At 46.9% G+C, this 15671-nt stretch overlaps 1 protein-coding gene across 1 annotated transcript in view; it reads left to right on the top strand.

Moving 5' to 3' along the window:
- The window catches only part of LOC126292170 (dopamine D2-like receptor), a 169156-nt gene that overhangs the window by 140383 nt on the left and 13102 nt on the right, over window positions 1-15671 (top strand). The window contains exons 4-6 of the mRNA XM_049986014.1: window positions 3025-3134; window positions 7020-7251; window positions 13887-14250. Of these exons, the coding sequence (XP_049841971.1) occupies window positions 3025-3134; window positions 7020-7251; window positions 13887-14250 (706 nt within the window). The remainder of the gene's footprint in view (window positions 1-3024; window positions 3135-7019; window positions 7252-13886; window positions 14251-15671) is intronic.

Below are 15671 nucleotides of genomic sequence, written 5' to 3'. Positions count from 1 at the left end.
GCTCGGTATCCTGGACGATATCATCCAAGTGTCCAGACCGTTCGCCGGATAGTTACGTCATTTAAAGAAACAGGAAGTGTTCAGCCACATGTGAAACGTCAACCACGACCTGCAACAAATGATGATACCCAAGTAGGTGTTTTAGCTGCACATCATTAGCAGACAAATTGAGGGAAAATCGGGAATCTCAGAAACGTCGGTATTGAGAATGCTTCATCAACATCGATTGCACCCGTACCATATTTACACTCCTGAAATTGGAAAAAAGAACACATTGACACTGGTGTGTCAGACCCACCATACTTGCTCCGGACACTGCGAGAGGGCTGTACAAGCAATGATCACACGCATGGCACAGCGGACACACCAGGAACCGCGGTGTTGGCCGTCGAATGGCGCTAGCTGCGCAGCATTTGTGCACCGCCGCCGTCAGTGTCAGCCAGTTTGCCGTGGCATACGGAGCTCCATCGCAGTCTTTAACACTGGTAGCATGCCGCGACAGCGTGGACGTGAACAGTATGTGCAGTTGACGGACTTTGAGCGAGGGCGTATAGTGGGCATGCGGGAGGCCGGGTGGACGAACCGCCGAATTGCTCAACACGTGGGGCGTGAGGTCTCCACAGTACATCGATGTTGTCGCTAGTGGTCGGCGGAAGGTGCACGTGCCCGTCGAACTGGGACCGGACCGCAGCAACGCACGGATGCACGCCAAGACCGTGGGATCCTACGCAGTGCCGTAGGGGACCGCACCGCCACTTCCCAGAAAATTAGGGACACTGTTGCTCCTGGGGTATCGGCGAGGACCATTCGCAACCGTCTCCATGAAGCTGGGCTACGGTCCCGCACACCGTTAGGCCGTCTTCCGCTCACGTCCCAACATCGTGCAGCCCGCCTCCAGTGGTGTCGCGACAGGCGTGAATGGAGGGACGAATGGAGACGTGTCGTCTTCAGCGATGAGAGTCGCTTCTGCCTTGGTGCCAATGATGGTCGTATGCGTGTTTGGCGCCGTGCAGGTGAGCGCCACAATCAGGACTGCATACGACCGAGGCACACAGGGCCAACACCCGGCATCATGGGGTGGGGAGCGATCTCCTACACTGGCCGTACACCTCTGGTGATCGTCGAGGGGACACTGAATAGTGTACGGTACATCCAAACCGTCATCGAACCCATCGTTCTGCCATTCGTAGACCGGAAGGGAACTTGCTGTTCGAACAGGACAATGACGTCCGCATGTATCCCGTGCCACCCAACGTGCTCTAGAAGGTGTAAGTCAACTACCCTGGGCAGCAAGATCTCCGGATCTGTCCCCCATTGAGCATGTTTGGGACTGGATGAAGCGTCGTCTCACGCGGTCTGCACGTCCAGCACGAACGCTGGTTCAACTGAGGCGCCAGGTGGAAATGGCATGGCAAGCCGTTCCACAGGACTACATCCAGCATCTTTACGATCGTCCCCATGGGAGAATAGCAGCCTGCATTGCTGCGAAAGGTGGATATACACTGTACTAGTGCCGACATTGTGCATGCTCTGTTGCCTGTGTCTATGTGCCTGTGGTTCTGTCAGTGTGATCATGTGATGTATCTGACCCCAGGAATGTGTCAATAAAGTTTCTCCTTCCTGGGACAATGAATTCACGGTGTTCTTATTTCAATTTCCAGGAGTGTATATGCACCAGGAATTGCATGGCGACGACTTTGAACGTCGTGTACAGTTTTGCCACTGGGCACAAGAGAAATTACGGGACGATGACAGTTTTTTTGCACTCGTTATATTTAACGACGAAGCGTCATTCACCAACAGTGGTAACGTAAACCGGCATAATATGCACTACTGGGCAACGGAAAATCCACGATGGCTGCGACAAGTGGAACATCACCGAAGGTTCATGTATGGTGCGACATTATGAGAGAAAGAATAAGTGGCCCCTATTTTATCGATGTGAATCTATGCTGATTTCCTACGTAATGTTCTACTGATGTTACTTCAAGATGCTTCACTGCATGACAGAATGGTGATGTACTTCCAACGTGATGGATGCCCGGCGCATAGCTCGCGTCCGGTTGAGGAGTTATTGAATAGCATATTTCATGACAGGTGGATTGGTCGTCGAAGCCCGCAGGTTGACAGGATTTGACGTCCCCGGATTTCTTTCTGTGGGGTAACTTGAAGGAAATTTGCTATCGTGATCCACCGACAACGCCTGACTACATGCGTCAGGGCATTGTCAATGCATGTGCGAACATTACGGAAGGCGAACTACTCGCTGTTGAGAGGAATGTCGTTACACGTATTGCCAAATGCATTGAGGTTGATGGACATCATTTTGAGCATTTATTGCATTAATGTGCTATTTACAGGTAATCACGCTGTAACAGCATGCGTTCTCAGAAATGATAAGTTCACAAAGGTACATGTATGACACTAGAACAACCAAAATAAAACGTTCAAACGTACCTACTTTGTATATTTTAATTTGAAAAACCTACCTGTTACCAACTGTTCGTCTAAAATTGTGATCCATATGTTTGTGACTATTACAGCGCCATCTATCACAAAGCGAAGAAAGTGGTCCAAATAAAACATTCATATTTCTTTACGTACTATAGGACTATGTAATAAACAATGGTGTTTCCTATTTTAAAAAACGCAGTTGATATCCGTTGGAACTATGGCAGCGCCATCTAGCGGGCCAACAATAGCGCCATCTGGTTTCCCCCTTCAAATTTCGCTCTTTGTAGTTTTTTCGTTTGACGCTTATTACGGGAGATATTTGGCCCGGTCGCGATCAATGGACCACCGTGAATATCTACGTAGGGGGGGGTGATGAGAGATATCACTTATGACCTTTACATCGAGTCGATAATTCCTTTGTTATGGATGTTTCATTTACATAATATTATTGCTATTTGCTGGAGCTATCTTGCAGTCTACACATTAGATTAATAGCTGCCAATATGGAGATTAACAGTAGTCTTAATATTATTGTTTCCTTACGTTAACAATTACCACTGTGTGTCGTAGGAGGATGACGACTACAAGGACGTGTCCCCCGGCTATGAGGACTGCTGCCACGTCATCCCCAACGACCGCTCCGCCGAGTTCATCCTGGCCACCGTCGCAGAGGAGACCACGTAAGCTTACCTCCAATTCCATACCTTGGTTTTCCTGTACACAAGTGAGGAACGCGTTCACTCTATCGGGAGCACTTTTCTACGGCGGGAGCGTCTAGCAACGGATGTGATGTCAGTACTCGCGGCTCTCTCAGTCAGAAGAATCTATTTAGGCGAGATAACAGCCAAGTAGGCGTGCGCAGCACCTAAGGTGACCCTTTTTCTGTGCATAGATTTAACGGTGGTGGTGAAAGACAGCCCTCGTATACCTTTTGAAGTGTGAGTACTTTTGTCTTCACCTTCCACTCTTATTTTCCTCTCTTGTTTCTTACATATATTGTACAGGGCGTATCAAAAAGAATCATCCGATTTGGCACATCTATTTTTCTGAAACTAATAAACACATACAATGAATTCTGGTTTTCGATGAACTGAAAACTCGAAAAGTTTTTTAATACTTTTCATACGTGTTGAATACGCTCACCTTGAGATGCGCGACATATATCAATGCGGTATTGAAATCGTTGCCACACTGCAACGAGGATGTCTAGAGTTACAGCTTCCACAGCTGCTGTTGTGCGATGCCTCAGTTCATTCATTGTTGTTGGTAACAGAAGCACATATACGGTCGCAGGTTCGAATCCTGCCTCGGGCATGGATGTATGTGATGTCCTTAGGTTAGTTAGGTTTAAGTAATTCTAAGTTCTAGGGGACTGATGACCACAGGTGTTAAGTCCCATAGTGCTCAGAGCCATTTGAACCATTTGAACGGAAGCACATAAACAAAGACTTTTATAAACCCCCACAAGAAATAACCATAAACAGTCAGTTCCGGTGTCCTTGAAGACCACTCCTGTAAGGCTGAATCCTTTGGTCCAGTGAAATTGATCCATTGTTCAGTAATCCTTTGATTTAGAAATTCCCACACTTCCTGATGGCAGTGTGGCGGTGCCCCATCCTTTTCGTAAACGATGTCGTTCGAATCAGTCTCCAGCGGTGGGAAAATATTCTCCATCACATCGTGGTATGTGCTTCCTATATCAGTGTTTTCGGGAAGGAAAAATTAACCATACACCTCTTCCCATGATACTACACAAAACACATTAAATTTGAAGAATCCCTCTCATGTTGTACAACTTAATGTGGTTGTTATATACCCAATATTCTCACTCTATGACGGTTCACCTTTCCATTTAAAGGAATGTTGCCCCGTCGCTAAACTTTTGGGTGGAAGAAAACTGTCATCCTCCATCTTGCCAACGACTTAATTGCAGAACTCTACAGGTTGTTGTTTGTCAGCTTCACGAAGAGCTCGCAGTAGCTGAATTTTGTATGGTTTCATGAGACGGACTTCGGGGGCATGCTGAGCTGTCGAGCTGCACGGCGAACGGATTCTGCGGACTCCTTCTCAAACTATGGCGGATGCGTTCGACATCGGTGTCAGACACTCGGGGACGGCCCGGCGATTTGCCTTTACATAAACAACCTGTTTCTCACAACTGCTCACCACATCGACTAATGCTCTAGGCTGTAGGGGAATCTGCACTACACCTAGTACGAAAGTCACGCTGAACAGTTACTACTGACCTGCACTGAGCAAAACGTAAAACTCAAAACGCTTTCCGTTGCCCAGACACCATTTTTATTAGAACTGAAGTGAGCGCACACTGCTACTACCAAGCGGTAACCATTTAAAAGTCGAGGGCCTTGTCTATCCAACAGTACGTTGTTCACGCACATGTACGTTGTTCACGGACATATGTCAAATAATATATACATTATTATTTTTTAAAATCGGATTATTCTTTTCGATACACCATCAATATTATGTATCTTATTCAGCAGCTTGTTACAGGACAGTTTTTTTTAACTGCTACGTTTCCTAATTAATAATCCAAATCAGACAACCCAAATTACACTACACAAATCCATCCAAATTAGCTGCGATACTTCAAAGTCCGGGTACAACTGAATTAAACACCAATGATTGCAAATCTGATCTGTATTACTCTATTGCATTTCTGCAATGAAAGAGATATGTTTTTTGTGAGCTAGATCAGCTGGCCAACTGCCGAAAAGAGATGGACGCAGGGGTAAACCAGCAAGCAAGTCGTATAATGGTCCTAGCTGAAAGCATGAGGCCTGAGAGACAGGTACAATGGATGGACCGGCCCTGTCAGAGGCAGCGTAAGAACCACGCAGAGGGGCAAAGAAAGCATTTGGCACATTGTAAACGCCCATTCTACCAGAGTGGTAGGCTCGGTCTCATAAATGTACAGCACGTTAAGCCACGCCAAACATTTACTTTCCGTCTGTCAATTACCAGCTGCACCACGATATACGAGGTCTGCGACCTCCAGGCCCGGACATCGTGGTGGTGGTGGTGGCGGTTAGTGTTTAACGTCCCGTCGACAACGAGGTCATTAGAGACGGAGCGCAAGCTCGGGTTAGGGAAGGATTGGGAAGGAAATCGGCCGTGCCCTTTCAAAGGAACCATCCCGGCATTTGCCTGAAACGATTTAGGGAAATCACGGAAAACCTAAATCAGCATGGCTGGAGACGGGATTGAACCGTCGTCCTCCCGAATGCAAGTCCAGTGTGCTAACCACAGCGCCACCTCGCTCGGTCCGGACATCGTGACTTTTTACATTCCCTAACATGTAAAATGTCGCTTCTGTAGAAAAACAAACTTTATTAGGATAGTCGTTGTTTGCGTCGATTCATTGCAGTATTTTTTCCAGAAAACACAGAACGTCTGGGTCTGTTACATGGCTGCAACTCTGACGTGAGTTGCAGCTCACATGCTTGGAAATGCAGCCATTAGGTTAAAATCCTCGCCACAGTGCTCTGACATATGCCTGTTTCTCTGGAAATGCAAAATGTCTATATTCGCGGACTGCTTTGAAGATCTGTGCACAAGATATCAAGAATATCGTCATTAGAAGGATACTGCATCTTGTCCCGTCACAAACGCTCCCAGTGTCTTCAAAATTTTCAAACCATCCTTTGATGCACCACCCCCGTAACAAACTTCACGCCGAATCTATCACTGTCGCTGAGATATACAAGGGTGAGTCAAATGAAGACCTTAAATTTGTAATAACAAATCGAAACGCCGTTATCCTGTAAGTTGGTACGCGTGCTACAAAGAGCGTGCAGAATGGCCTGTAGGTGGTAGCGTAGTGAAGATGAACACATACCGTCGCAGTATCAGTATAAAGATGGCCGTCACAGTTGGAAATTGCACCAGGGAAGAACAGTGTTCTGTTATTCGGTTTTTGCGTAGTGAAGGTGGGAAACCTACTGAAATTCATCAACGAATGAAGGTTCAGTACGGTGATGCGTGTTTGTCGCAGCAGCAAGTCTACGAATGGAGTAGCAAATACGCAAATGGTGTGATTTCAGTGGAAGATGCTCCTCGTCCAGGTCAGGATTTCCATATGTTTGGACCATCAAAGACGCAATGGGAGGAAATAAGTTCTGTTCTGATGAAGAGGTACGCCACACGGTGCATGAGTGGTTGCGCGGACTAGCAAAAGAATTTTTTTCTAAGGGAATTTATGCACTTTGTAAGCGCTGGAGGACTTGCACTGAGCGTGGAGGAGAATATGTTGAAAATTGGTACAGCTTTGTACCACTTCTGCACAGTAAGTAATTTTTAAAAAAATATTTAAGGTTTCCATTTTGCTCACCCTCGTGGATTTTCTGAATCAGTGTAGAACATTATGTGTATTCTGCATTCATGTGGACTGATTTTAGGTAGACATAATTACTTAACACCAATGGAAAACCTCTAAAACCCTAGCCAGAAGAGGGCAACAGCTTTTCGCCTTGCTGCCGTATCAAAGATTCTGTACAATAGTTAGGGCATAGATGAAGGAATAGAATCACCTGTTTTCGGTTCAGGGCGGCGGGAGTGCTGAGCAACACTGCCGCGGGAGGCGGCAGCAACAACGTGGGGCGTCCCGGGGGCGGAGGCGCTGGGGCGGAAGCGGCGGCGGTGGTCGTGCCGGAGGCGAACGGCAACAACGACTCTGGCTACGCCGCCTCCACCCTCGACGAGGCCACCACCACCACGACCACGACCACGTCTGGCGCCGCCTCCTCTCACGTCCACGAGTCGAGCCCAAGGCCAAAGGTGAGTCCCCCACTCCTCTAGTCAGCTGAACCAGCTCGTGGTCACAACCCACTCGCAATCTGTGAGAAAATCAATTTGGTCTCCTCACCTTTATTTCTTTAATCAGTGAGTCAGAGATTGGATTACTGACAGGCTGTCGTCTATTAGATCACTGACAGGCTTTCCTCTATTCGTCTTTCTAATATGCTGCCTGTAAAAAAAAAGTGAAGGAGCAGCACTCAGAACACACGAATGGATGTCAATACTACACATATGTGAACATCGTTATCATGTTATTACATTTTCAGTTGTTTGTGACAGAGTGCATTAGTGTTACGACTCTCGTCACAATGCTTTGTAGGGTATACAATGGAGGTAAACAGCGTCGCATGTTGGGTGATGCCGTGTACTGATATGAGACAGGGTTATCAGCACCTGACAGAGTCTGAAATGAGACTTATTCTGGGTCTCCATTTGGCCAGCTAACCCAATCGGGCGACACCCACATTTCCGAAATCAGATATGAGACTGTGTCGATGTTGGACTGTATAGGAACCTGAGGGCAGGCGTACTCGTCATCAGGATTCTAGTCGACCCCGTCTGACCAACACACGTGGGGATCACAGTATTGTGCACCAAGCAGATTGTAGCTCATGCCCTTTTGCCCCTGCCATCGGAGGTCAAGTAGTGGGCTCCCTTCAACATTCTTCTTCAGCCTGCGCCGTTGGTTGTCCCTAGCAGCAGGTGGACTGGCAATTACACTTTCATGCATAAACTCCGTCCGAACGGGCCTTGCAAGGCCCAGTGGTACCGACCGGCTGCCATGTCATCCTCAGCCCACAGGCGTCACTGGATGCGGATATGAAGGGGCATGTGCTCTACATCTACATCTACATTTATACTCCGCAAGCCACCCGTGTGGCGGAGGGTACTTTACGTGGCACTGTCATTACCTCCCTTTCCTGTTCCAGTCGCGCATGGTTCGCAAGAAGAACGACTATCGGAAAGCCTCCGTTGGCGCTCGAATCTCTCTAATTTTACATTCGTGATCTCCTCGGGAGGTATAACTAGGGAAAGCAATATATTCGATACCTCATCCACAAACGCGCCCTCTCCAAACCTGGACAGCAAGCTACACCGCGATGCAGAGCGCCTCCCTTGCAGAGTCTGCCACTTGAGTTGGCTAAACATCTCCGTAACGCTATCACGCTTACCTAATAACCCTGTGGCGAAACGCGACGCTCTTCTTTGGATCTTCTCTCTGTCAAACCGACCTGGTACGGATCCGACACTGATGAGCAATACTCAAGTATAGGTTGAACGAGTGTTTTGTAAGCCACCTCCTTTGTTGATGGACCTCATTTTCTAAGGAGTCTTCCAATGAATCTCAACCTGGCACCCGCGTAACCAACAATTAGTTTTATTTGATCATTCCACTTCAAATCGTTCCGTACGCATATTCCCAGATATTTTACAGAAGTAACTGCTACCGGTGTTTGATCCGCTATCATATAATCATACACTAAAGGATCCTTGTTTCTATGTATTCGTAATACATTACACTTGTCTATGTTAAGGGTCAGTTGCCACTCCCTGCACCAAGTGCCTGCATTTCGCTGCAATTTTCTAATGCTGCAACTTCTCTGTATACTACAACATCATCCGCGAAAAGCCGCATGGAACTTCCGACACTATCTGTTAGCTCATTTATATATATTGTGCAAAGCAATTGTCCGATAACACTCCCCTGTGGTACGCCTGAGGTTTCTTTAACGTATGTAGACCTCTCTCCACTGAGAACAATGTGCTGTGTTCTGTTTGCTAAAAGCTCTTCGATCTAGCCACACAACTAATCAGATATTCCGTAGGCTCCTACTTTGTTTATCAGGCGACAGTGCGGAACTGTATCGAACGCCTTCCGGAAGTCAAGAAAATGGCATCTACCTGGGAGCCTGTATATAATATTTTCTGGGTCTCATGCACAAATAAAGCTAGTTGGGTCTCACACGATCGCTGTTTCCGGACGTACGTCAGTTTCCGCGACCGGAGCCGCTACTTCTCAATCAAGCAGCTCCCCAGTTTGCCTCACAAGGGATGAGTGCACCCCGCTTGCCAACAGCGCTCGGCTGACAGGATGGTCACCCACCCAAGTGCTAGCCCGGTCTGACGGGAACCGCTGTTATCACTGTGGCAAGCCCTTTGGCTCCCTCATGCACAGTCTACCATTAATATCGCAACAAAAACGGTTGCCACAACCAGGCGGCATGAAGTACTGATCAATGGTGTCGCAGTGTCTTCAGCGTTGTGTTCAGCGATGTATCACAGTTCTGCACTACATCGTATGACCATTACCTGCGAGTGTGGCGGCCATCTATGGACAGGTACCAGTTCGCCATTTCTATTCAGCCTCTCTTTTGATGCTGAGAGTCATGCAGCTGTTGGAGGAAGAATGGCACTGACAGTAAGCAGTGCTCATTCAGGCCAATTACAGGATCGTGGAGTTCCTCATACCGGCCGCTGTGGAGAAATGAAGTCTGGGCCTCCTAAAATGGGCACTCTTCCCTACCACTTGGCCTCATACGCCAGCGAGACTAATCAACAAACCCCTCGTTTTAGCTGCGTGCTTCGTTTTGTGAAGGGAGCGCAGAAGTTAATTTGGTTGGGGATCTGCCCATTATATTACCTGTTGCTGAGGGTGTGCTAAGGCTTTTTAAATTTTGTATAGTGTGCAGGCTCCAACTTTGGGTTTTAGGCTCGAGATTTTAGTGTGTTTCAAAGTCGATGCCTTAGCTAGCTACTGCTAACTGCTCAACTGCTTTAACTTTTCCATTTACCTCTTTTTATTATAAGTTTTAGAGCTGAAACATGTACGTATCTCTGCGTATTAACGAGTTTCTGAACTGTATTTCAAGTTTTATAGATGGTTCAAATGGCTCTATCTATGCGACTTAACTTCTGAGGTCATCGGTCGCCTAGAACGTAGAACTAATTAAACCTAAGGGCATCATACACATCCATGCCCGAGGCAGGATTCGAAACTGCGACCGTAGTGATCACACGGTTTCAGACTGATGCGCCTAGAACCGCATGGTCACACCGGCCGGCGAATTTTTATAGTTCTAACATCTACATTCATCATGTCCATTATAATTATCCGGGCTGTTATGCCGCGGTCGGTTGATGAATTCTGTGTCGATTCCCAACGTTTCTTTTCCGACTGCGGGAGACATCTTCAAGCGGGCCCGTAGCTCGATGGAATGTCCAACACACCTACTGGCTCGCTACTACGCGGTCAGTAGCGAGCCAGTGGGTGTGTTGGACATTACATCGAGCTACGGCCCCCCTTGAAGATGTCTCAAGCAGTCGGAGACGAAACGTTGGGAATCGACACAGAATTCATCAACCGACCGCGGCATAACAGCCCGGATAATTATAATTCACGGTGTTCCAAATATACATAGGGAATATTTGAGGCCAATAGTGAATGGAATCAATCCGCCTACTTACAATTTGGCCAAGTATCTAGCCTGCAAATTAAGACGTCTAGTTGGCAAGACGGACTCTTATGTGAAGAACTCGAAGCACTTTATAGAACGCATAAAAGGAGAAACAATTTTACCTACGGATATCATGGCCAGTTTCAACGTGAAGTCACTATCTGCGAACGTGCCAGTAGATGAAACAATCCGCATCCTTCAGGAGCATGTTCCGCTATGCATATGCGACCTGGTTGAGTTGTGCCCTTTATTTCGAGTGACTCTGGCCGCGGAAGCCTACGCACATAAAACGTATTTGAAGGTTAGGATGTCGGAGATGAGGTACTGGCTCATGCAAAGCAGTGAGTGTAGATCTAAAGATGTGTGTCGATAGTTCAATCGGTAAAGCACTTGTTGAAGAAAGGCAAAGGTTACAGCCCACTGTCTTAATCTGTCAGGAAATTTCACTCTAGAATGGTCTTCATAAGCGCTAACAACAGCTTTATCTATTTTAAGGTGAGGGAATGTTCAGAATTAGGGGTGGTAGTGTGGTGGTGGTGGTGGTGGTGAGATTTGACTGCCTGATTGTTACTGACTGACTAAATATTTATTGACTCTGACTGACTGTAGTTTGCAACTGACTGATCATGAGGATTCTGATTGATTTGGGATTTGTTTGGAAATTGTAGTTATTTATTTATCTTGCGTGTCCATGACATGAAATTCTTACCTTATTGGTAGAGGTGTAATAACGTACAGAGATTAATTACATGCTAAGTATCCATTTCAAAGGTATTCAATACAGACAGGAAGTACTAATAATAAAAGGACAAGGATTGAGGTGCAGACATGTATTTTTGAAACACAGGCAGGAAGACAAAGTAAAACGTACGACAAACAGACTCTGCGGAAAGCCAATGTTCTGCTGGTTTCACTCATATTTTCTTAGCTGAAGCAGGGTCAGAACTAGTCTGGTTATGTGGCAAGCTCCTGCAGACCAGCAGGTGCAGATGATCATGCCAGTCAACACGCTGGAAAATTTCGCCACGACTCCTGAAGCCCCATTTCCTGAGGTTTACTTTCCAGTGTTGTGACACCTCAGTTCTCAGTCTGTTCATCGTTAACCATGCCCCGTAAGGCAGGCGCGATGCAGAGGCTGGTTCCTCTCTGACATTCGCTCAGTGTGCGTCAGGCAGAGAATCTCGCCAGAGTTCCTCTCGTCGATTTACAGGAGATGAAGCGGCTGCTGTAGTTGCCTGCATGAAGCTCTTTCTTGATCTGAGTCTCGTATGTTGTGACTCGTGTCCTAACATGGACTGTTTGGTATCAGCTTCCTGTTTTTTTTTCTCCGCTTCTCCAGCTGCTTTCCTACTTATATTTGGTAGTGCTATACTCATAATTTGGTACAGTTTGCCACGCGGGATTAGCCGAGTGGACTGAGGCGCTGCACTCATGGACTGTGCGGCTGGTCCCGGTGGAGGTTCGAGTCCTCCCTCGGGCATGGGTGTGTGTGTTTGTCCTTAGGATACTTTAGGTTAAGTAGTGTGTAAGCTTAGGGACTGATGACATTAGCAGTTAAGTCCCAAAAGATTTCACACACATTTTGTTTTGCACTTACGAGCAACAGTTGATTAATTAGAACATTAATGATCAGGTATAAACCAATTTTTTTGGTACAGTTTACTGACAGGAGTCGGTCGTAGACAGCCTGTCGCAAGGTGTCTAGTCTCGTTCAAAGCTGTATCAGACTTGTGCTAGACTGCTGCAGAATATTCATCTGTGGAGAAACGTGTTGCCAGGGCAGATGTTCGAAGAACTTTTATTTGAGTAACTTAGGTGTTTCCCATAAATTTGTGGATGTAGTTAATTTGGGATCATAGTAAATTCAGTGTTTTCACTGAAAGAGGTTTATTATTTATTGATGACTTAAAGCACTCCGTCATCAGGCCACGAGTGGCCTACAGGGACCATCCGACCGTTGTGTCATCTTCGGTGTAGGATGCGGATAGGAGGGGCGTGGGGTCAGCACACCACTCTCCTGGTCGTTATGATGGTATTCTTGACCGAAGCCGCTCGAGTAGCTCCTCAATTGGCATCAAGAGGCTGAGTGCACCCAGAAAAATGGCAACAGCGCATGGCGGCCCGGATGGTCACCTATCCAAGAGCCGACCACACTCGACAGCGCTTAACTTAGGTGATCTGACGGGAACCGGTGTATCCACTGAGGCAAGGCCGTTGCTATTGATGACTTATAGGAGATTATAATTAAATTTTAATTTTATCCATATTGGATTAGAGATCGTGGTTTTCAGTTCCTATGTTAAAAAATATATCGGCTCAACCACTTGTTTATAGTGTAAAACACTAAGATTGACGCGTTTCGGAAGTCAAGCTTCCATCATCAGATTAATTAAAAAGTAAAAGAACCTATTAAAACTCGCTAAAATGGAACATGCACCAGGCACAATAAAATTGATAATAGAATTAAAATATCGTGGTTACTTCCCTTGTTGCAGCCGTGTCTTCCAATGTGCATCTCTGCATAGTTCTCAAAATATAAATTTTAGAATTTTTATATTTTGACGACTATGCAGAGATACACCTTGGAAGACACGGCGGCAACAAGGGAAGTAGCCACGATGTTTTAATTTTATTATCAATTTTATTGTGCCTGGTGCATGTTACATTTTAGCGAGTTTTAATAGGTACTTTTACTTTTTTAATTAATCTGATGATGGAGGCTTGACTTCCGAAACGCGTCAATCTTAGTGTTTTACATTATAAACAAGTGGTTCAGAAGATATATTTTTTAACATTAATTAAATTTTGATTTATAATTGTTTGCTGATTGTGACAAAACGGAGATTGTGATTGGCTGACTATTGTGATTGGCTGGGGATGACTGAGTGGTTGTTATGACACACAGGCGAATGTGATTTACAGGTGAACTGATTATTCAATGTGATTTATTTGGAATTGTGATTGATTTGCGACGATAACAGTGGATAATGATTCAGTTCAGATTAAATAAGGACTGTGATTGGTTGGGATTATGGGTGGTTGGTGATTATGATTGATGAGTGACGAATACTGGTGGTATTATGAGTGATTTAGGGCTGTGGCAGATTGGGGATTACAGCTGGTGGGTGCGGGATGACTTTGGTGTGGCCCTGTCTTCAGGTGCGGCGAAACGACTCGTCTTCTTCGTCCACGACTGGCCCCACAGTGGCCCCTGCGGGCGCCGTTTCCTCGCCAGTGGGGGCGACACCACGTGACGCGGGGTCTCCGGGGGCGGCGACCGGGTCCGCGACGCAGAGCCCGCCGCCCTCCGCCGCCCCCACGGCCGCGGCGCCGCCCCCGGTGACGCGCCAGGCGACCGTGGACTCCCTGCTTCCCTCGACGGGGGGCAGCAAGCGCGAGAAGCCGGGCCAGGCGGCCGCCAGGTTCACCATCTACAAGGTGAACCGCGCCAGCCGCAAGAAGCGCGACAAGTCCTCGGCCAGGAAGGAGCGCAAGGCCACCAAGACGCTCGCCATCGTTCTCGGTGAGACTGCATGCGCACCTCGTGATCACAAACCTCCATACGGACTAGTTCGTGTCAAGATAACTAACTACACCTCTGTGAGCAATGATAATGCACTGATAACACAGGTCAGCGACATAAATATTGTTTAAGATTTATTAAGTGATTTTTATAGCGTTTTCAGCGCTGATTTCGAGAAAAATAGTGAAAAAATGCCATCACCTACAGTTATTTCACAAACTGTTTATCTACTTTCAGCTTTTTTCGATATGTCAGCAGTCTAGTGAATTTTGGTTTTCAGAATCTCCATAAACTGCTATCTAGCCGTTTTTATACTAAATATGCACTACTGGCCATTAAAATTGCTACGCCATGAAGATGACGTGCTACAGACGCGAAATTTAACCGACAGGCAAAAGATGCTCTTATACGCAAACGATTAACTTTTCAGAGCATTCACACAAGGCTTGCGCCAGTGGCGACACCTAGATCCTGCTGACAAGTTTCCAACAGCTTTGTCATACACAGTCAGCAGTCGACCGCCGTTGCCTGGTGAAACGTTGTTATGATGCCTCGTGTAAGGAGCAGAAATGCGTACCATCACGTTTCCGACTTTGTTAAAGGTAGGATTGTAGCCTGTCGCGACTGCGGTTTATCGTATCGCGACATTGCTGCTCGCGTTGGTCGAGATCCAATTACTGTTAGCAGAATATGGAATCGGTGGGTTCAGGATGATAATACGGAACGCCGTGCTGGATCCCAGCGGCCTCGTATCACTAGCAGTCGAGATGACAGGCATCTTATCCGCTTGGCAGTAACGGAACATGCAGCCACGTCTCGATCCCTGAGACAACAGATGGGGACCTTTACAAGACATCAACCATCTGCACGAACAGTTCGACGACGTTTGCAGCAGCAAGGACTATCAGCTCGGAGACCGTGGCTGCGGTTACCCTTGACGCTGCTTCACAGACAGGAGCGCCCCCGATGGTGTACTCAACGCCGAACCTGGGTGCACGAATAGCAAAACGTCATTTTTTCGGATGAATCCAGGTTCTGTTTACAGCATCGTGATGGCAGCATCTGTGTTTGGCGACATCGCGGTGAACGCACATCGGAATCGTGTATTCGTCATCGTCATACTGGCGTATAACCCGGCGTGATGGTATGGGGTGCCATTAGTTACACGTCCCGGTAACCTCTTTTTCGCACTGACGCCACTTTCAACACTGGACATTACATTTCAGATGTGGCTCTACCCTTCATTCGATCAGTGCGAAAACCCAAAATTCAGCAGGGTAATGCACTACCGCATGTTTCAGGTCCTGTACGGGCCTTTCTCGATACAGTAAATGTTCGACTGCTGCCCTGGCCAGCACATTCCCCAGATCTCCACCAAATGAAAACGTCTGGTCAATGGTGGGTGACCAACTGGCTCATCT

Source organism: Schistocerca gregaria, chromosome 9 (genome assembly GCF_023897955.1).
Source record: "Schistocerca gregaria isolate iqSchGreg1 chromosome 9, iqSchGreg1.2, whole genome shotgun sequence".
Lineage (NCBI taxonomy): Eukaryota > Metazoa > Arthropoda > Insecta > Orthoptera > Acrididae > Schistocerca > Schistocerca gregaria.
The sequence above is the reverse complement of the archived record's forward strand: the minus strand, read 5'-3'. Positions and strand labels throughout refer to the sequence as shown.